Source organism: Salvia hispanica, chromosome 3 (assembly GCF_029641045.1).
Source record: "Salvia hispanica isolate PSC_SH4W2 chromosome 3, Shi_PSC_v1, whole genome shotgun sequence".
Lineage (NCBI taxonomy): Eukaryota > Viridiplantae > Streptophyta > Magnoliopsida > Lamiales > Lamiaceae > Salvia > Salvia hispanica.
Genome location: NC_142694.1, coordinates 24,660,256 through 24,683,785, shown reverse-complemented (window position 1 = coordinate 24,683,785; position 23,530 = coordinate 24,660,256). Strand labels below are relative to the sequence as shown.

The 23,530-nt window shown below is 33.5% G+C and overlaps 3 protein-coding genes across 3 annotated transcripts; 1 reads left to right on the top strand and 2 right to left on the bottom strand.

Annotated features, from left to right (window-relative positions):
• Positions 1 to 2,325: 2,325 nt before the first annotated feature.
• LOC125213461 (beta-glucosidase 12-like) lies at positions 2,326 to 5,395 on the bottom strand. Its single transcript, XM_048114028.2, has 12 exons — positions 5,170 to 5,395; positions 5,023 to 5,092; positions 4,852 to 4,910; positions 4,707 to 4,782; positions 4,556 to 4,627; positions 4,386 to 4,479; positions 3,871 to 4,305; positions 3,559 to 3,776; positions 3,366 to 3,397; positions 3,174 to 3,279; positions 2,967 to 3,078; positions 2,326 to 2,875 (listed from the first exon to the last, which is right to left on the bottom strand). Exons 1-12 carry the CDS (start codon positions 5,365 to 5,367, stop codon positions 2,563 to 2,565), a joined length of 1,785 nt encoding a protein of 594 aa, XP_047969985.2. The 5' UTR covers positions 5,368 to 5,395; the 3' UTR covers positions 2,326 to 2,562.
• Positions 5,396 to 11,368: 5,973 nt separating this feature from the next.
• 5-FCL (5-formyltetrahydrofolate cycloligase) lies at positions 11,369 to 13,837 on the top strand. The gene is made up of 7 exons (XM_048116717.2): positions 11,369 to 11,619; positions 11,723 to 11,863; positions 12,233 to 12,397; positions 12,732 to 12,773; positions 12,861 to 12,906; positions 13,243 to 13,313; positions 13,429 to 13,837. Exons 1-7 carry the CDS (start codon positions 11,394 to 11,396, stop codon positions 13,563 to 13,565), a joined length of 828 nt encoding a protein of 275 aa, XP_047972674.1. The 5' UTR covers positions 11,369 to 11,393; the 3' UTR covers positions 13,566 to 13,837.
• An 85-nt stretch (positions 13,838 to 13,922) lies between these two features.
• LOC125215328 (LRR receptor-like serine/threonine-protein kinase FEI 1) lies at positions 13,923 to 17,365 on the bottom strand. The gene is made up of 12 exons (XM_048116716.2): positions 16,936 to 17,365; positions 16,736 to 16,871; positions 16,568 to 16,639; positions 16,403 to 16,474; positions 16,228 to 16,299; positions 16,067 to 16,138; positions 15,886 to 15,957; positions 15,687 to 15,793; positions 15,421 to 15,600; positions 15,005 to 15,337; positions 14,677 to 14,931; positions 13,923 to 14,595 (listed from the first exon to the last, which is right to left on the bottom strand). The coding sequence occupies exons 1-12, from the start codon at positions 17,021 to 17,023 to the stop codon at positions 14,246 to 14,248; spliced, it is 1,809 nt and encodes a 602-aa protein (XP_047972673.1). The 5' UTR covers positions 17,024 to 17,365; the 3' UTR covers positions 13,923 to 14,245.
• Positions 17,366 to 23,530: the final 6,165 nt, after the last annotated feature.

Genomic DNA, 23,530 nt, shown 5'->3' with positions numbered 1-23,530 from the left:
TATATATACAATTTTTTTAAAAACGCTAACGCATGTATTATCAGCGAGACCACCATTCGGCTAGCGGCAAACTATACAGATTCAAGGCATAACATGTACTTTGTTTGAATCGTTTTTTGGTTTGGGATGTTTTTTTTTTGGTGAACTATGTATTTTGTTTAATTTAAATATGTACATTTTTTTTAAAAATAAAATGGTTGCATTTTCTTTGTATTCCTGTCGAAATTTTAATTTCGTAAATTGCATATTTTGTGAATTTTTATTATTGTATTGTCCGCCGGGATGTACTTGGGGATGTCCGCTATTGTGCAGTGGTGTCCTTATGACGTGTCAGTGTTGTGGGATGACCTTATGACGTGGCAGGAGATGTTTTTCGAGTGTCCGTCGGGATGTGCCGGGACATCGTCCCTATTGTGGATGCCCTAAAAGACACTACTCAATTTTCACTTATTACAAAGTAACAGTTGCCCTCAAAAAAAAGATAAAGAAAAGGCGTATGCGTGAGAAATCATTTTTTCTACTCAATATCAATTCTCGAAATAAACTACAAATCTCATACTCACACGAAATGTTTATGCATAAATAATGCCTCCAACATCAAAATTCACGTAGTATATATAATTCCTGCAATTACGTAAACAATGAGAGTTAATTAAAACTATTCAATCACGCTTAAAAAAACTGTGGAACAGAGTTTAATTAGAAGATGAAACCAAAGAAATTCAATGACTAATATAATAGAAATAGAAAATAACATATTGAGTGATAGAAATAGAAAATAACATATTGAGTGAGTGAAATCATAGCTACCACATGTCATATATGTGTAGACCATGAAAAAAATAAAATTTAATATAACTTTTTAAATATCTAAATTTAAATAAAAATAATAAAGGTTCCAAAAGTCTCCTAAAAATTAACGTGTGCCATTAAGTACATGAAACTAATTGCATAGGGAAAGGTTTAATTTGATTTTACAATGGTCTAATTTCAGTTACTAACGTATGGTGTCATTAAGTACATGAATGTAGTTGCATAGACTTATAAGGTTTAATTTGATTTTACAATGCACTAATTTAGATATTTTCAGTTATTAACGTATTGGTATTTTCCGGTTATCAAAGCTAATCTGGCGCCTGATGCCTTATGGGAGGTAATTTTATTAACAATTATCACCAAATTAAAGTACTTTGATTGGTCCAAAATGGAATTATTTGAATTAGATGCAAAATTAAGGTAATTTAATATAGAATAAGCTGTTACATTGTTTTATTAATGGCACAATATCCTATTAACTATTAATAAAACTTACTACACGTACTTAGCTCAAAAATAATTTATATTTTTTAAAATTATTTAAAATTTTGCCCAAGATTCATAAGTATTTAAAATCTCTCCCAAAACTTATAAATATTCAAATTGAGACCAAAACTCGCATTTTATATATGTATAGATATAGAGATAGGGTCATATTCTAATGCTTATAGCACCCTAATCCAAAATCAAGACTAAATCTCCACCCTTAGATTTTAAAATGAGTGGATGAGATTAAATCTTACGAATCTTAATAAATAGTAGAAAAAATATCAACAAAAGGGTAATATCATCATTATGTTATCATATGATAATTTTCGTAAATGTTTTTTTATATCAACATAGTGTATTACAAATATCAACAATATGACATAAAAATATCAACACTAGTACAAGAAAATATCAACACATATTTATTTAGATTTTTATGGTTTTATTGAGATTTTTTTGATGTATTTGTTGATAAAAATCTGGTTATCAACATTTACGAAAACTAAAATAAAAAATATCAAATTTCATCATCTGAACGTTGTCGGAACATATGCAATTGAGATCTCGTTGGAATCCTTATAAAATTCTCTTTAATTTGATATATTTTTTGCGAAAAAATAATTTAAATCGAGAGAGTTATGTAAATTTAAAGTTTTAAGATGATTTTAATGAGAGGGAATTGACATTAATACCCTCTAATTTTATTTATTAATTTTTTTAATTAAATATATAATCCATGTGACATTATTTCAACCACTTGATCTTCTAATCTAATGGCTAAAATTTAGTCTTAATTTTGAATTGCTAATTAGTTAGCAATTGATCACTCCCCTTTATATAGATATTTATTAAGTAATAAATATATAATGTGCAATAATCCCATGCCACGTCCAAATACTATATGCCATTCTTTGTAAATTAGTACAAATATTTATAAAGTACTAATAATAATACAAAGTGTGCAATAAGTGTTCGTTTCTAAAATTGATACAATGATATAGAAGTAGATGGTAGGCAAGATGAATTAAAATTTGAACCTAGCATATAAGAGAAAGTAGGCGAATAAACACCTACGGAATTATTACTTACAATATTCATAAAAACATAGTAAGAGTTGATAGAGGGGCATGAAACCTACCTCTAACATATTATTGCCTTATTCAAAGACACACAAACAACGTGCATAACATAATGCTTAACTCGACCATAGTCGTATAGATGCTACATCCAATGAAATACTAGGATCAGTGCCTAACATTAGTCGTGATTGACATCCTGCACGAGTTTGAGTCTTTTCTCTGCATTCATATTCTCCCCGTTCTCTTCATATATTCTCTTCTCAGACCGTGGTCGTGGGACCCACCATGGATGGAACCACACAGGCGGCTGGCTTTTGCTCTTGAGAAACTTAGCGAACCATGCGGCCGAATTCTTAGGATACCTTGTGAGATCATTCACATAGTCTACGTAGTTCAACCCAAACCTAACTGTGTAGCCATCGCCCCATTCAAAGTTGTCGCACCATGACCACACGAAGTATCCCTTCAGTTTCCTCGAAATGTCTGTGTGTCTGTCATCCATGCACATCACGTGTATTAATTAATAGTAGCGAGATAAAAGATTACTATACTATTAATTTGAGATATTAATTTAGATCTTACTTCATTGCTTTGAGCATGTTAGCAAGATGATCTTGGTGGTATTTAGTCCTATCATGGTCATCATCACACACCATTTTGGCTGTCTTCGTGTGATCACTCTTAGTTGAAAACCCTTTCGGAAGTAAAGCAAGTAGGTTATTAATAACATTTCATATCTTTTATTTAAAAATATATTATATGCCTTATAACCTAATAAATGAATATTACCATTTTCAGTGATGTATATTTCTTTGAGTTGTGGATGCTTGTCATTCAAATACAACAGAATCTCATAAATCCCTTTTGGAACAGAGTGCAGCCACACAGATCCAGACTAAAACAAAAGATTTAGGTGAGATATATATATACAAATATATAAATGGTTTTTAATAGTACTAATGAATAGGAGATGGTCCTTACCTTTGTTCCAATGTATTCATCTCCCTTCTTCACTGCAAAATGAAAAGAAATTACATAACTTTGTGACCATGATGATGATACTGACCAAACATGAGAACTCATTGCAAAAAGTCAAGACAAAGAGTCCATTTGTTCTATAAACAGCATATCAGTTGCTTTACACAGCTGATGTGTCCCGTAACATAATACTCACCGGAATACTTAACCCGTTGATCTGCAAAGTAGCCCTCTCCATCCGGAAGGTGAGGATCATCGGAAGCATACGGCGTCGTGTAATAATTTAGACCAAGGAAATCATAAGATCCTATGACCTTTTTCAATTCTTGAGGTGTGAATGATGCAAGATTGTCCGGTGGAACGCACTCCTCCATGCTTCGGGGGTAATGCCCATACAATATAGGCTCTAGAAACCTATATGATTATATTCAAAATGACGACGACGATGATAAAGATGAAGATAATGATTCAAATAATAATGGGAATGGTACTAGTATTTACTATGTACCATCCAAACATGAAGTCCACTCCCCTCAAAGCGGCTTCTACATCTGCGGCCGAATGCTCATCGAAGGGCGTAAACCAATGGGAATTCAGCACTATCCCTATCTTCCCTCCTTGCGCCTCTTGAAAGTGGCTTCTGTAGAGATCGACTGCTTCTGCGTGTGCGAGGAGAAGGTTTCTTCCGACTGTGTACGCCTCAGAAGGGTCAGCGATGATGAACTTGTCGCCCGTGGCAGAGTTGAGGAGTGGGAGGCCTCTACCGGGGGCGATCTTCGTGGAAAGTTTGTCGTCCGGGACACGAACTTTGTGGCCCGGTGCAAATGAGCCTCGGACGTATCCGTTCACCGCGTAGGTCCATGGCTCGTTCACGGTTGTCCACTGCTTCACGCGATCCCCAAATTCCCAGAAGCATACCTCTGCAAACTCGCGGAAATCGTCCCTGCACAACTCAGTTGGTAAGACATTTTTTGGAGACTACTTAGTGGAGTAGTAATCAAGAGTGGGATTGGATTTCTTTACTTGATTCTTTTGGATAAGAAGCCACCATACTCTTTCTCCAAGCATAAAGGAAGATCCCAATGAAATAATGTCACAAATGGTGTCATGTCTGCACATTTATATCCATATATTATAGCCTTATTACTTATTGTCATCGAAGATGAAATTAAAAAATCAATCAACTAACCATGTCAACAAAGTGTTGATAAGATCATTATAGTAAGCAATTCCTTCTTTGTTGATTCCACCACTACATCTTCCGGCTGTTGAGAGTTTCATTATAATTGATTAATCAATTACTCAAAAAACACATTCTTTAACTAAATTTAGTGCAACTCAAACCAAGCAATATTCTTGGCCATGATATGGAAAATCTATACGAATTAAACCCCATATGCTTCATCATTGCAATATCTTCCTGCAATATATACACAGAATTTAGAAACGGCACGAGTTTTAATTGTTGATGTTGAAAAAAAATAATAACCTTATATCTGTTGTACATATCACATGCAACATTTCCATTAGATCCATCAGCTATTTTCCCTGTACCCACACACACACAAACAAGCAACAATCATATTAATATATCACTTCTTACTCAATTATTTCCATGCTCTTAATTAATTAATTAATTAATTTCAAGATAGAGAGAGACAAGGAAGCCTCATAGAGAAGTCATCCCATATGCTAATGCCTTTGCCTCCTTTAGCAGCAGCCCCTTCAACCTGCACATCCAAAACAACAAATGCAACTCTAGTAATTAGCCTCATTTAGTTATATAATCATAATAAATGAAAAAAACCTGAAAGGCAGCAGTTCCAGTTCCAAACACAAAGTCTTGAGGAAACCAGTGATGGTTTATGCCACTGTTGTCGTGATAAGCCGGCACTGGTCCGTCGATCTCCCACCACCTTGAAGCACCAACTGACAATGTCTGATCTTCAACGATGACGTTGCTGTTGTCGTCCAGATGAACCATCTCAACTCCTTGGATCGCCATTGCTTCAAATTTGCACAAATATTTCTTAGTGGGTGAGTGAAATATGCAGAACCAACTTCAATTATTTATAGTAGGGCAAATGGAAAAAAAAACCATAAAGTTTGGTCAAATTATGGTCTATCTCCCAACTTAAAAAAATGGTCAATAATATCACCTCTTAATTTTATCTACGTAATACGTACATATGTTAAAATTAAAAACGTAAATGACTAAAAGTATTAAATGGCACCATCGTTTAAATAGCTGAATATTTTGTTTGCATGATAGCCGAGTATATAATTTCTCTCAAATCATGGACTTATGAGACAATTGAGAAAAATATTAAAATTATGATCACTTATAGTAATTGGCAATTTTGTTAAATTGCGGGGATAGACCAGAAATTGATCATCAAACTTGATGATTATTTTGGTCTTTTGCCATCATTGCATCTCACCTTTTATCTCATTTTCTTTATATTTTTGCAATCCTTGGTTGATTTTTACTTAGGATAAGGAAATTTAAAGCTATATGTATCGTATATGTTGTGTGGAGGACAAATTTCTAATTTAATTTTTGTTGTTTATTTGCCCTTTTTTGCTGTTTATTTGCCATTTTAATTTCTAATTTGTGTTGCTCGATTAATTCTTTATTATATACAGAGTACTAATTTATGTCAATTAGTATCACGTGAAATGAAATATGAGGACTGAGCTATCGTTGTAGTGATCGTGAAAAATTATGTTTTATCCTTTTAATTTGTTTCACATTGAGAATTTGTGTTCACTTTAGAGTTGTGTGTGAACGCTGACGTCGAGTCGATACCATCATTTAAAAGCTCTTAATGAAATTGCTGGCGTTTTCACATTGGCGCTACCTTGGATATTTTTACCTATTATTAAATCATGTTCACATAAATATTACTGAATGAACTGTAAAAAAAAAAAAAAACTGGAATTTACAACACCTACTGAAAGTCGAATGATAGTGTGTAATTGTTAATAAGTATTACTTCCTCCGTCCCGCTTAAGATGACACATTTTAATTTTTAGTTTGTGCCCAACTAAGATGACACATTTTCTTTTTTGGTAACTTTTTCTCTCCAATTAATACACCCAACCACTTTTTCTCACTCCTATTAAAATATTCATCTATCTTTCTCTCTCTATTTTAATACTTACACCCACCTTTTCTCTCTCCAATTAAACACTTTAACCAATAACTCCTAAAATCTCGTACCGGTCAAGAAGTGTGTCATCCTAGCCGGAACGGAGGGAGTAGTTTAGAATTTTGTTGAGATATAATTATTAAAAGTTTTAAATGTTACGTATATTTTTCAATTTTATCTAGGGGAATAGAAACTCAAACAAGGACAGATTGGTTAAAACTCATTAATTTGGAAACAGTGAACATTAGGTAGAAATACAAGTTAATTTGAATAGGGAAGGCCAAACTAGTACTGTGTTGCTGCTATAACTAACAGATCGATCGAAAACATTCGTAGATACATACTCAAGGATTAACAACGGCAATAGGTAAAGATTTAACCCGTTGTTGACCAGAAAAAAATGGAAAAAATTTATAATCCGATAAATTTTCAATTCAATTATCTCGCAATCCAATGAATTAGATCTGTACGCAGTTATTGTCTATCTTCTATTGTTCTGCATGTTATGCAACTGATTCAACACTTCATTAATATTTTAATAAATCGAATAACTATAAATTTAATATATAGGAGTACATACTAATTACTATGAAGTCTAAATCATACTCCACTTACTTTAAAATTTATTGAAAATGTGCACATGTTTCAGTTTGATGTTAAAGTTTTGGTACATCATGAGCTTATTATTTTCATTTTTATCTTTAAGTGGAATCACGTGCATGGTATAAAATGGACCCAAACAAGAACAGATTGATTGAATCACATTAATTTGAAAACAGAGAACTAAAACATGTAGAGTTTGGTTGAAATTCACTAATTTGAAAATAAAAGGCCAAACTAGTACAGTTAAGCTGTAACTAATTAATTTGACAGAAAGAAGCAAAGCAACCCAACTTAAATTATTGTATTAATTAATAGTCAAATTAGATAGTGAAAACAGTTGCCATATTAATTAGCAAGAATAACTATTTGCCCAAGAAGACGACACGTAGAGTTCCAATTTTTGTGAGGTACAAGTACCACAAATCATAATAGTAATAGTATATACTTTTTTTTTATCAATCTTATTGCCCATACACACTATTTCTATGAAAAAAAATATTAAAATAAGCTGAACCTTAAATCAAGCTAAGAAATGAAGTGAAAACATTTTAAATTATGAGAAAAATATCTCTAAAAGAGAAAATCAAATTAGTTGCGATTCGCTCTAAAGTAAAGAAAGGAAAATGATTTATAGAGATAATGGTAATGCAATAATGGGGGCTAAGTAGTAATTTTATCATGATTATTTCTTATTAAATTAATATTTTGTAAATGTACGTGGTTGTCCCTATAACCGTTTCTCTCTTCTAAGATGAATGAGATTTTATATCCCTATAATTGTGGCATATACCTAATACTTTCTTAACTAATTAATTAGTTACAACAAAATTTCGATTTGATAATTTTATTGGTTAAAAGTTGATTGTGATTCACTTAAAATTCGCAAATGTTGATAAATTAAATTGATTATTTTTTTGGTTTAGTATTATTAATAAAATCAATACTAATATTATAAAATATAAAATAATCAAACATTTAATAACAAGTTAATTGAAGATATACCATGCAAAATAAAATAAATTAATAAAGTCATAGATTTTTTTATTATATCTTTCAAAATAACTCTATCATACTTCAATTTTATAAGTAGTTTATTTTCTCTTTTCTTTATAGAGGAGTATTAGAGTTTTTAGTTCAATTAATGCATTAGGAGACAAATTAAAATTTGATTAATGACTTTAGTTATATCGATTGAGTTTACGATTTTGATTTGAATTCTTTACTTTCTCAAAGTTCAATTTCTATAGTCTTTTTAGAGCATTACGATCGAACTTTGATTAAAAAAATTCACATATTTTTAACTCATTTATATAATATTTTAAAGTTATGTGGTTAACATTTTGTCTTTTATGCTATAAAAATGTTAGAGTTCTTAGGTCAATTCTTAATATTATGAAACAAATTAAAATTTGTTACATAATATAGTAATACTGATTGAGTTCATAATTTGGTTTTAGCTATTCACTTTTTAAAATTCTATTTTCTTTTTATTCTTATTTTTCAGAATATTGCAATTGAATATATCTTTTAATCCAAGAACAAAAATATTAATTTTTGGAGTAATTTTTATACTTATCAAGTACAACTTAATTGGTAACACACTTCCATCCAATAGGTCAAAGGGTTTGAGTCATCACATGATAAATGCAAAATGACTATTGATCTTTTAAAGGCTATACTTTCCATTGATCATAACACTAATTTTTGTTCACAAAAATAAATGGAGTAATTTTTATTCAAAATAATAATATTTATATTAAAATAGTAAATTTTACTAGTAAGAAGAATAACTTTTATTAGTATAAACATTGACGTTTACTCAGAATTATAATTTAAATCATATATAATAACTTTTATTTATAAAAGTAATAGAGTAATTTTTATAAATAAAATAGTAAATTATTTTTTTAAGAGCAATCATTTTTAATTTTATATTTTAAAAATCGTATGACCTCTTTCTCGTATAAAATATATGTATTTTAAAAATTATTATTTAATTAATAAATTTTATACTATTAAGTAAGTATGTTAATAATAAAAAAATAAATTGTCGTACCATTTCATAAAATTATAATCAAGACTTTAAATACTCTAATTAAAACTACGGATACATTAAATACTAGCTAATTTAATTTTCTTAATCTAAGCTATCTTTTTAAACTAACATTCGGGTATATAAGTCAAAATATTGATTATACTTATAGCAAAGTGACATAGGGGCATTATGGCATACAGACATTATGTCTCTAAATCACTACCTATAGAGAAAATCGTGCACTAAACGTTGCCCACGCGCCACAAAAAAATCTGTAATTAATACATCTTAATTAAAACTTAATTATCCTAATTAATATTCAACTCTACAATTAATAGTGGTTAATTATATAGAGCTCCTTTATTCTGTCGCTGGTTCTCTTTGAAGTCAAAGATATACAATTATAAAAAATACAGTCAGGTCCATTATATGCTAGAAGAAAATTAATGAGCCAGAATATTTTCCTTCGAATTGGACCATTTAATAAAAGTTAAAAATAGGCCCTTTTATGAGCAAGAAATGAATACTCGGCCCATTTTAAACCTAGTCCTAATCATTATAAATAATACTCCGTCCGTCTATAAAAAATAGAACAATTTGTGTATGACACGAGTTTTAATGTAGAATTGGTAAAGCAACAGAGAAGAGGAAAGAGTAAAAGAGAATGAGAAAAAGTAAGTGAGAAATAGTGTTAGTGAAATGATGTATAGGGTTATTATTTGTTAAAAACTTTCCATAAATGAATGTCCTATATTTTTTATGGACGACCAAAAATAGTAATTGTGCTCTATTTTTTATGGACGGAGGAAATCAGCAGTCGCCGGTCAGCATCCAAGTTTGATAATTATATGTAATTAACTAATAAAATATTTTTCACTCTCGGCGATAAATCATCTTATCAATAAATCAATAAAATACATGATTACATAAAAACTCAATATGATTACATAAAAACTCAATTGGTAAAATCTTTCTTACTCTCGCCAATAAATCCTTTGATCAATGGTAAAAAATTACTACATGATTTAAAAAAATCATGATTGAATTTAAAAAGTATATCGAACCCTAATATAATAAACTAAAGACAAATCTTATATTTCTCATATAATTAAATAGTAGTCTAAAATAGAAGTATATACGTACATTTCATGTGTTAAATCCCAGGACGAGTCAATCGTCATATCCGACTGACGTACATGGTATTTTTTTTGTGTAAATAGCCAAAAAAATCACAAAATTTGTCAAATTCCGGTATATCCCTTAGTTTTATAAAATGACCTATTAAACTTTAATGATTTTCTGAATTATTCCCTGAATTTGAATGTCAAGAGAATTAAGCATGATGTGTACACTAAGAACGAATTATATGGGCTTCGGGAACATATTAATAAGCTCATATGTTTATTTCACGCCATACTCAATTCTCTCTGGACATTCTGACATCCACATCATGCACAATTCTCTCAAATTTAAATCCATGAGACAATTCAGAAGATCGTCAAAGTTATAATTTAATCAGTCTTTTTTTAAAGTTATGGAAAAACTACAATTTGACTAAACTTTGTGGTTTTTATGTTTTCATTTTTATTTTCATACTTGACACAACTAATTCGACATGGCTTTCTACATGATTCTTTTAATCTTGGCATGCATTTTAAAAGTGATCTAAAATACCATAAATATTTGACGGTTGCCCACATAAGATTAGTTTTTGTCGGAAATATCGTATGCAGGTCGAATTAAAACATAACACACGAAATATAAAGTTTGTAACTTTGTATACAATTTAAGACTATTTTTAAAGCTGAAATTATCTTACTCGGATAGTGATAAGATGCAAACTTATATATTGTACAAACTCAAAACTCATCAACATAGCTTCAACACAGTTTCAATACAATATCAACACAATGTAAAATTTCAAGATTTTAATGTCAACAGTATCAACACAATATCAATCATTGACTACCGTTGAAATTCTTTTGACATTTCCCTGTTGATGTTTTTTTTTTATCTATTAACATTTTTTAATGATCCAATTAGAGTTTTCATTGATCAAATTCCTATCTTCCTCAATCTTCACTTTCAGAAGTAACAGTTGCCCTCAAAAAAAGAAAAGGAAAAAACAGAAAAATTTGAACAAAAATCGGCGTCTGCAAATCATTTTTCTTTAAAGATTTGTTTGATTTTTCAATATTTTGCAGTTTAAATAATAGAAAAATGAAATATTGACAAGATAAAATGACCATAATAGGTCGGCGCCTACAAAGATTCACAGAGCGGATGATACCGCAACTGGTTTCACCAACCGCCGCATCGCCTTTTCTACCCATTCTCAATCTACGCTCCTCCACCACCATGAGCGCCGCCGCACCTCTAGAAGCCCTTTTCAAGGAGAAAAAGGCGCTTCGCTCCAGAGTCAGGAAACAGCTCAAGTCCATGGACCCCGCCCTCAGATCTCAAGAAGGCAATCACCAATAACCAATGCTTACATTTTTGGATGATTTTCTCTCCATTCTGGAGAAAAGATTGGATTTTGAAATGTGGGCCTCTTTTTTTTGTTGATGCAGATGAGGCAATCCAGCGTGTGGTTTTGGAGGCTCCTTGGTTCAAGTCTTGTAGAAGTCTCTGTGCTTATATCAGCTGTGCTGCTTTGAGAGAAGTTGATACTACTAAAGTGTTGTCTGAAATCTTGAAGAATACACCCCAAGGTAGTGTGTGTGTGTGTGTGTGTCTGTGTGTGAAAATTGATTAAGCAGTATCATCAGCTTGAGCTGGCTTATATGTGATCTTTCTTGTTCCAATGGTATTTCAAATTGCAGTTTGATTTTAGGTCTTTTATGAATTTTATAAATGATTTTTTTGTATATGCAATCTGTGATGCTATGTGAAGTCTATTTGGTGCAATGTACTGTATGAAACAAGAATCCTTTTTTAGCATTTTGTAGTATGTGATTTTGCACAATGTCACTCGTTTGGCTTTGAAAATTGGGAAGGTAGAGGTGTCTGGAAAGGGATAAGGGGGGTTTCTTGATGAGATTGTGTGTGGTGAAATGAGTATTAATTGACCTGTTGGGCAGATGATGATTCGCAGGCGAGGAAGAAGCTCTATGTTCCGAGGGTGGAAGACAAGAACAGTTTCATGAGGATGTTGAACATCACTAGAATGGATGATTTGGTTGCAAACTCAATGGATATTTTGGAACCTGAACCTTGCGATGCTGAGGGGAAGGAACGTGAAGACGGTATGTAAAATTCCTCGCTATACTAACTGTTGAACAGCATGCGTTTTTTGCTTAATTTCTTTAAATTTGACAGTTATATCAAATGTTTCTTCCTTGGACTTGGGACTTGCTCTACAGCATTGAGAAACTCTACGTCATTTATTCAATGTTATGATTGTCTTGAAAATAGACTTGGAATGCAAACAGTTGTGCGTGTTTCAATTAAATTCAAATCTAGATGATTAATGAAAGCATACTTTTAGTTGGTCCTTGATCCTTGCCCTTGTTATTACTGTCGTAAAATCGTACTCAAAACAATCTCTGATTCTAACTAAGCTTGCTTATTCGTATGCAGTCATGCTTGCAGATGAACCTGTAGATTTGTTTCTTTTACCAGGTACGCCTTCAATCCTTTTCAGTCGACGATTCTTCTAGGAATCCTAATATAAAGATTCAACTAGACCTATGTTCTTTTATTTTACAGGGCTTGCTTTTGACAAATCTGGTAGGCGCATTGGCCGCGGGGGAGGGTATGTTGCTAAATCTTGTCCTTGATATGTTGGATTTTCTACGGTTTAACATGTCATCATCCATCTATCTATACTTGATGATCTTTCAGAATTTTGTAAGATCTTAAAGTAACAAATCTCAATATAGAAAGAATAATTTACAGTAGTCTTATCATTTATTGCCTTGATGTGTGATGTATATATATTCATGACTGAAAGAGTATTGCAGAAGGCAGAAGAAGACACCAGTTTGTTTTCTCTCTTAGTTTAAGTTATGATATTCTCTCTTCTTCGAGCACGTATTGATTTTCCATCTCCCTTTTTGTTTCTTTCGACGTTGCAATTCATATACTGAAGTTATTACGACACATTCCTCACAAAATACCAAGAGCTTGCAAAGGATCGTAAGTGGAAGAAACCACTATTTGGTGCGTTTCTCTATCCTTCGTACTTGGACATACATTTGAAGTTTTTAGCTACTGCATTTCACATTACAGAGCAGTCTGCACATATACTAACACATTCATTTGCTTTCATGTATAGTTGCTCTTTCTTATTCACTGCAAATATTGGAAGATGGTGTTATACCCATCACCCCCAACGATGTCCCCATTGATGCTCTTGTCTCATCCTCTGGGGTGATCCCTATTAGTCAAGCAGCCAACAAGATGCACCTGTGATAGAGGTACGACTTCTCTGCATCACCACGTTTGTCCGCTGAGTTACTCAAGCAGCATATGTTACAAGGAAATTTGGAATTGTTGATGGACAAAATGCTCTTAAACACAATATCACATCTCTATTTCATTTTTCCTGATTTTTACTGGATTTCATGTATTCCTACAATTTACCTATGCATCTATGTTAGATTTTGTTGTTGGTAAATTTCAGTTCTTACAAGAGATTGGTCTATTATATAAATCATAAAGGAAGATTCTTTCTTGGTTTTTCATTGTTGGTTGTAATATTCTGGATTTTAAGAGATTAGGCAGTTTTGTTGATCTCCACTCTCATTTGTCATATTAAACCATGAAGTGTGCATGTGTGACAGCAAAACAGTCACTTTAGTCCGGTTTCGATTCCAATATGTTTGAACTGCGAACCAACAGTTACATGAACCAGCAAAAAACCACAGTTTTGGCTCAAATCTTGATATAACTGGCCAAAAACAGGTAAAAACAACCAAAAACAACGCCGGTTTTGACACAAAACCGTAAGTCGTAACTGCCGGTTTTCGATTCAAAATCGGAACTGCTAATAGGGGACTAGTAGCAGAAAACCAAGCCAACCACAGATGCCATTCATTAACAATGTACAATGATTGTTGAGCAGCAAAATGCTGCATTTACTCAATAGCACTTCAGCATTTATCTGAATGAGACTCGTAGAACTCACTGAGGCACGGCGACATCACTTCCCGCTCCAACAACTGTAGCACCTGCTGCATCGTTGGACGTGCCTCAGGGTCTGCATCCGTGCATCTCAATGCAATCTCAACCAGCACCTCCACAGTCTCCATTGTCGCGTCCCTGCACCTCCTATCCACTATGCCCTCCATTCTATTCTGCGTGTTGATCCATCCCACCACATTCAATCCCCTTTGCACAAACATCAGATCCGTTGGCCTTTTCCCCGTCACCAGCTCCAGCAGCAGCACGCCAAAGCTGTACACGTCCGACTTCTCTGTTGCTCTACCACTCTGCAAATACTCTGCACCGCGTATTACAGATACTCCCATTAAGTAGCTTTATGAGTGGAGAAGATACTCCGACTTTATGAATTGAAACGAACCTGGAGCCAAGTAGCCGAATGTGCCTGCAACCACAGTTGTGACATGAGCGTCCTCGTCCACCAGCAGCTTAGCAAGGCCGAAGTCTGACACGCGGGGCTCTAGTTTTTCATCAAGGAGGATGTTGCTCGACTTTATATCACGATGGACTATCTTCGGAGAGCAGTCATGATGCAGATACGCCACTCCTCTAGCAGAGCCAATAGCTATCTTCATACGAGCGTTCCAGTTCAGCAGACGCTCTTCATGGATATTGTCTGAACGCCAAGTGTTAGTAATCATATGATAAACATTGGGTTTTTCATTGGATTCGAACGAAGAAAGCTATACCGTGCAAGAAATAGTCCAAGCTGCCCATGGCTAAGTAGTCATATATAAGAAGCCTCGCTGTAGGGAGACGACAGTAACCTCTCAGGTTTACAAGATTTCTATGCTTGACACTGCCTAAGATCTCGAGCTCTCTCTCAAACACTTGATCTGAGCCTTGTCTTGTCCCATCAATCTTCTTGACTGCAAAAGTTCCACAATCGTTCATAACCATTCTATATACAGTTCCAAACCCTCCAGCTCCAACGACATCTTCCTCTTCAAGAGACTCGATTTTCTCTACAAGCTCGCACGAAGGGTATGGAAGGTCACCATGGAAAGTTATGAGCTTGGCTCCTATTACAATATCAACAGGAAGATAATAAGATATAAAAAGGATTGAAGGAATCTGCAAAATTTGTTGAGGCATTTGTTCACACTTCCTTCTTGATGGACTTGTTTTTTCACTTCTGTGTAAGTTTTTGCAGCTCTCTCTTTCTTCGTCAGCAGCCAAACCCAGAGAAAACCGAGAAGGAAAATAATCCCAACGCCTAACATGGATACTGCTCCAATCACGATACCTTTGATGTAGTGAGAGGATCGCTTGTGCACGGTCGAACCTACAAATTGTGTTAATACTTGCTGTAAAATCCGTAAACCACAGCTGCATTTTTAGTCGTTGCTACTACTAGAATGCATGTGATACCTGTTGCTTCGTCACTTTCAGCATGAGGAAATACAGCCGGAAAACCAAGTGAAGTTCGACAAGGCTTGTTTACTAGTTGGCCACACAGATCTAAATTACCGATAAACCTAAGCATAAGCATAGAACATTAGAAAAGTTTCTGAATATTGTTGGCAAAAATTCGATCTATTTAATGATGCAGTTCGAGACAGGATCGTACGATTTGCTCCCAAACTTGCTTAGCACACCATCATCAGGGACTTCACCAGACAAGAAGTTTGATGACAAATTTCTGGAAAAATTGCATACACAACTTTGTTCATCAGTAAAATAAATTGCAACTCTCAACATCTCCTTGAAGCAATAGAGTGGCATGTATGACAGAATGTTATGTAACTTACAGATATGCTAGACGCGTTAAACGACCTAGAGAAGACGGTATAGCACCTTTCAGTGTATTGCTCGATAAATCCCTATGCATCACAGCACATACATCCATCAATAAAGCTAGACATTAAGTAAACAGATGCTACAATCTGAAGAAAATAAGCATTGATCTTACAATATGGTCAGCATAGAAACGTTTCCAATAGTCGAAGGTATTCCTCCTTGAAAATAGTTAGCTCGAAGATACCTACACAATCTCACAAATAAGGATTACTTTTATCCCATAAGAACACCCATTCATTCCAAGAAAAACTAAATCACCAAAAAAGAGCTTCCATTGTTTCACTTACAAGGCTCTGAGTTCAGAACACTGTGCAATCTCATTAGGAATAGAACCATGAAGACTATTCTGATGAAGTGCCCTAAATCAAACAATTCAAAACAAGCAAATTAGATAAACTAATATGCTTGTAAACTGACAATAAAAACAACAAGATTACAAGAGGGACTCTCACAGTCTTTGTAATTTGTTGAGTGCACAAATGCTAGGGGGTATAATTCCTCCAAGCTGCATATGTGGTAGGTTTCTAAATGCAGAAAAACAAAATTCCTATCAATATAAGCTGAAAAATTGATGAATGAACAAGAATGTGAGAGCAAAAATAAGTTTTACACACACATACATAGATATCACTCTTTGATCTTGTGGGCTGCAAGCAATACCAGTCCAATTACATGGAGATTCATCAATATCTTTCCAGTTACTCAGAAAGTTGTCGCTGTCATTCAAACTGGCCTTCACTTCCAACAGTGTAAGACCTAGAGAGAGAATATTAAAAAGACTAGATTTTTACAATGATTTTGGAGAAAGAAGATGCTATACCATCTGGAGAGAGAGCAAGAGAGGAGCCCAGCAAAAGGGCTGTTGCCAAAGCAGCTAGGAACTCCAAAATTGAAACACCCATTTTCATTTCTGGACTCCAAATGTGAAATTTTTTAACACGTACATAAAGCTTCCAAGAATGGATTTTTTTTTCACTTATTAATGTAGCACTACTTTCGTGGAAGAATTTGAATGGAAAGAGAAAAGGGAAAAGTATTTATGATGAAAAGGTTGAAGCTTTGTAGGGATGGTGGGTAGTATGATTAAAAATGTGCTTACTTCAAAAATTCATAATTACTACTATTACTTAGTAATTTCATTACAAGGAGAAGTTACTAGCTAAACAATAACACTTCTTCTATCTCACACACCACACAGCTGTTTACAGTTTAAATATGGTGGATTGGAAGATTCACTTTGAACACTGTATGGGAATCTGTGCAGCGAATTTGCTGCCATTTTGAGGCGCGCAAATAAATATTTGAAAACTGTTTGGTAAAATGAAGAAATAAGAGAGAGAGAGGTGTCCGAACGGATATCAGGATATCAGGTTTCAAGATCAGGATCGGGTAGACAAATTATACGAATCCAAACATATCACAGGTATCCCAAGATTTCCATTAACATCAGGACCATAACAAAAAAAATACTAAAATCACTGTCCATAACAAAACATAAATTAAATATTGTTAATAAGAAAATAATGACTAAAGCTAACATAAATTAGTACTCCATAGAAATACTTTAATATGCAAATATAAAGTCCTCCAAAACATATAGACAAAGTTGTAAATGAAAATGCGGTGAAAATAATGTTAGTGGATTATGGGATCCACATTTTAAATGATGTGTATGATGTGGTTAGTATTAGTTTGAAACTTTCTATTGTTAGAGTTACTAATTTTGTTGGATGATCCAAAATCGTAAAATTTGTCTATTTTATGTGGGAGGAACGAGGATAATAAAAGTAGAGCAGTATTTAAAATATGTAAACAGATAATATAAGAAGGTTAGTTCATTATTTTTTACGTTTTCTGATAGGGTTTTGTTTACACTTCTGTAGTTGGGTTTTCCTTCTTTCATAAGGCCCAACAATCTTTTCTAGTTGGGTTTTTCCTTTATCTCTCTTTACATAATAAGGCCCAACTATAATGAATATAATTAGCCCACCACTTCTTTTCTATATTTTCCACTTTGTTGATACATAAACAAATCCAACTTATACTTCATTTTGATATTCTTCAACTTATACACCGATAAATTATCTTTACTGATATTGTATGTCGAATATTCTTCAGAAATAGAAATACTAATTTAAATTGTTGTACAACATTTACAAAAATATGCACATATCGTTTGGATTTATTGCCAAATTTACAAATCCATCCCTGGGTTTGGACGGAACAAAGAAGCGGAGACTGTAGGGTCCGATGACAATGGAAGGCGCGTGTAGAGTGATCAATTGCTAACTCACTCTCTAGTTGCTAACTATAACTAATTTAAGACTATAGGATTTTAGAAATCTAGTGGTCTAAAATATAAAAATTTCATACTTTCCAAAATTAGAAAGTTCCATATTCTTCAACTTAGGGACGGAGGGAGTGTGGAGTAATCAATTGCTAACTCACTCTCTAGTTGCTAACTATAACTAATTTAAGACCATAAGATTCTAGAAATGTAGTGGTCTAAAATTTGCCACAAGTAATTTTCGTTTTTATTAATTAAATCGAAAAGGATAAAAAAAAACTACCAAATTAGGGTTTTGGATGAAAAATGTCAATATAGTATTTTGAAAATATCGACACAATGCTTTGACAATGTCGACACAATGCTTATGTCAACACATTACTTTTCAGGTACGGACTAAAAAGTATGAACTTTCTAATTTTGGAACCTCCCTCCTCTCTAATGAGGTGGGACTCATTCTCTATTAACAATACTTTAAAAACTTTTTCGTTCTATCTCTCTTACATGTCCAATTATACAATAAAACCTATGGCAAGCCAAATGTTCATACTCTTTGAATACAGAAGGAGTATAACATGTTTCACCTCTTTTACAATACTTCAATCTACCTTTTTTCTCTCTTATCTCCTTATTTATTTAATTTCACATTAAAATCTGAATAGCTCACTGCCAAGTTTTTTTTTTTTTAACGGATTTAATTGTATATTGCTTTCCTCTTATAATTTGGAAGGGAATGGCATGACGCAACCTTTTCTACCTAACCCAATTTGTGATTATTGGTATTATGGCTTACTCAATTGCTTAATTTGAAAAAAGGAAATGGAATTCATGCAGTATCACTAAGTTCTAATTTTGTGGTTTGAGATAATATTCGAAAATTTCATAGATGATTAAGGACTTTGCTTTAAACCTGAGTAATCTAATCTTCAATCTTTAATGCTCTCATCGACCATACACTTGCGCCCAACCAACGAGTATCTTTTAGTTCGTTGCTACTCCCTCCGTCCCATGTTACTTGCACTGTTGTTTTTCGGCTCGTCACAAACTCCTTACACTATTTATAGTTTTAAGTTAGAATTAATGCAGTTAATTAATATGTTAGATTAAGTTAAGAGCTCATTTATTAAGTTACGTCTCAATACACTTAAAATTTTAATTTAATTATACTAAAAAATCAATCCCAAATTTACAGTTTAAAATGAAAAGTGCGAGTAATTACATGGGACTGAGGGAGTACATGATCCCTACTTTCACATCAAAAATCCTATTTTTCTATTTATGATTTGTTAGTTCATAAAAATTACTACCTCTGTCCCTGAAAATTTGATACATATTACCATTTTGGTCCGTCCCTGAAAATTTGATACACTTCACTTTTACCATTTTTGGTAGTGGACCCCATATTCCACTAACTCATTCCTACTCACATTTTATTATAAAACTAATACTTTAAAAGTAGGACCCACATCCCACCAACTTTTTCAACTCATTTTCCATTACTTTTCTTAAAACCCGTGTCGGGTCAAAATGTAGCAAATTTTGGGGGACGGAGGTAGTAGTAGTTATCTTCTAGTGGATGTTTTTAGAAAACGCTCAAAGGTGGTGACACAAAAGAATTAATCCTTATTTTATTTGAACAAAATTTATAAGATCATAACATTCTTATCATAAATATTTCGAACTCAGTAAAATATTACTCCTACGGTCCTACCTCATTAACGAATGTGATGTTAGTGTCAATGTGAACACCCTAACACCACTTTGACTTATACACGCATTTACATTATCTATTTGCTTCCACCTAAAGTAGATTGTTTTCTTGCTGCCTAACTTTGTTTTACATGATGAGAAAATGCACCAATTAACTAAAATAAAATTTGATGATCATAATATGCTATAGCTTTCTTTTGGCCCTAAGTGAGATTTGCAGCTTAATTATATATGCCTACATAAATAACGAATGAGGTTAATTGTCTTTAAAATTACAAAATTTGTTTCACTTCTGATTTAATTTGTTCAGCATTTTTTAAAAAAATTCTCAATTGTTCTTGATAGTAACTTTTTTTGAATGCTAAATTGGTGCTGACGTGCAAAATTTTAGTATTGTCAATGAATAGTGACGAAAATGTGCATTAATGTGACGTGAATAGCTAATAGACGTCGTTTTGAGGTTAAGAAAATTATAATAATAGCACAACTTTGATCAAATGGGACATTGAGAATTTCTGAAACTTCATAATTTGTAATTTAAATTTTAGAAAGTACAAGACAATTCAGAATTTAATCAAACTTTGTAATTTTATAGGCAATTAATCCTAAAAATAAGTAGCAGTTGCATATGAATTTGATCTAAATTGTATACTTGTAAACTTAAATATTTGAAGATTTATGTCATTCAAATGTTACCCACAAGATCTTCGCCCATCTAGCTAATTCTAATAGATGATATTTTCACTTATATGTGATGTCAAACGTATATAAATATTTATTGGGATAGGAAAAGGACATTATGACATATACAGATGGAGCACTAAATAAATGGACCACTTCATTACTCATCATAAATTCATGCATAATAGTAGCTTCCACTCTTTCACTTATCAATCATGATTCATGCCAACTCTTTTTATTTTACCTTTTCCCGAAATTGTTGAACATGATATTATTGCCGCAAAAACTATAAGCGCAGTTTGGTGATGACTAAAATAATCTTGAGGCTTCTCCAAAAAAAGTCCATTTATAGTTCAAAATACTACTCATTCGTTGGGCTGGGAAAAAATATCGAAAAAATGATATATCGTTCGTATCGTATTGAAAAATATCGATACGATACGATAACGGATCGTAACTTTTCGATACGATAACGATATGAATTTCCTTATATTGCGATATATCGTTTTAAATCGAATATACGATATAATCGATATTTTCGATATATCGTTTTATATCGAATACACGATATATATTGTATATATCGAAACATATTGAAATTCAATACATATTGAAGTTTAAAATTATAAATATATATAAATCCATTTAATTTTTGTGTTATTTTTCAATTTTGAAATTATATTTTTCAATATACAGGACGATAACGATATTTCGATATATCGTTAAGAACGATATATTGAATTTCGGTACGATATATCAAAATATCGATATGATAATGATAATGATATTATCCATATCGAAAGTTCGATATATCGAAATTCAATATATCGAAACTTTCGATACAATAACGATATGAAATTCTTTCATATCGATATTTTCAATGTCATACACGATACAACGTTTTCAATACGATATATCGTATCGACCCACCCCTACTCATTCGTCTGATTAGAAGTCTCATTTGAGTTTAGTATGGATTTTAATAAATATATTCAAAGTGGTTGAAAAAAGATAGTTGAATGTGAGATCTATTTTTATATAGTTTTACAATAGAATGTGAGTGGTATGAGTTAGTGAAAAATGACATGTACCTACCATTTATAGTAAAAGTGAACCGAGATTCCTAATGACTGACGAACTAAAATGATAAACTGGGAGTCCTAATCGCCAACCGATGGACTAATTAGTAAATGAGGAACTTTTTTATGGAACCCTGATGACGAAAAAGATAATTATTGAACATAAATTAATTTAAGCTTTTTTTCATAAATGAATTTAAGTTGGAACTTGCCTTGCCCGCAAATGTACGTACATGCCGATAATTAGCATGCGGCTTGGTACTATTCTACTAGTAGGGAGTATTAAATTTGAAAACCTTCATTCCTTTAAATTATTTTTTAAAATAAAAGTTTGATCTGAAATTAAAGGATAAACATTTCATTTTGTCTCATTGTCTTGATGTTTTAATAAAATATCTCAATTTTCTAATAATGAAGAGCAATACCCAAAATTCAATATTCACTTAAAAAAAATCGACATTAATATTCGGACAAAATTGTCCATGGTGAAATTTATCTCCAAATAAGATGGTCCAAAATGAAACCAACACAAAATTCACTAGATATAGCCATTTAAGTTTGACGTAAGGTTATCTCCTACGGCGCCCTTCCCGTTCGCCCGTCCGACCAAAATGAAACCAACACAAAATTCACTAGATATAGCCATTTAAGTTTGACGTAAGGTTATCTCCTACGGCGCCCTTCCCGTTCGCCCGTCGGGGACGGGCGACCCGACGGGCGCCATAGTGGGCGGGAAGGGCGCCCACGCCCGTCCCGGGTGCCCCTGCGATGAGCTCGCCCCTCCCGTCGACGGGCGAGTGGACGGGCGCCACTGTGGCGAAGGTCGCCCGTCCCAACTCGGACGTCCGACATTTTTTTTTTTTTTTTTTTTTTTTTAAACTCTATAAATAGGGCTCCTCCAACATCATGTACGCGTGTATCATTCTGCACAACATGATTGTCGAAAGTGAAGGGGACGAATTGACTCAGTGGAACAGCGAAGATGACACGGGTGCCGGACCCAGCCACGGCGTGGCCACCGCGAATGTGAACATGGGTGTACCTCATGGAGAGGTTGAGCGGTTGCGCGCATTTACCGACATGCGGCAAAGAAATGCCCATATTCGACTTCAGGAGGATATCATCGAAGAGGTTTGGACGCGGAGGGGTGGACACTGACGTGGTTGTTGTTTTTTTCGCATGATGTGTGTTTTTTTTTTCTACTATGTAATTTTTTTTTTCGAATTATGTATGTTTTTTTTTTTAATGAAATATTCGTATTTCCCGTTCGTATTTTTGTCGGATTATGTCTTCCGTGAATTTAAATTTTAATTGTGAATTAATTTAATTGTGGGAAGGGCGAGTGGGAAGGGCTAGTGCAGTGGGAAGGGCTAGTGATGTGGCAGTGGAATGGGAGGGGCTAGTGCTGACGTGGCATGGGAAGGGCGCGTGGGAGGGGCGAATGGGAGGGGCGCCGCCGGAGACAACCTAAGTTACCTTCCCAAGAACACCATTCCTGACAGTCTGCATGGTCCATGTATTAAATCACCAATTATTCCGATTTATGAATCATACCGCAAAGTGATGGGGTATCTGATACAGATCAAATGGGAGAATTCATCCCAAAAGACTAATTTATTAGGAGAGAACTTATTTAGAGCCGTAACATTCGACCAACG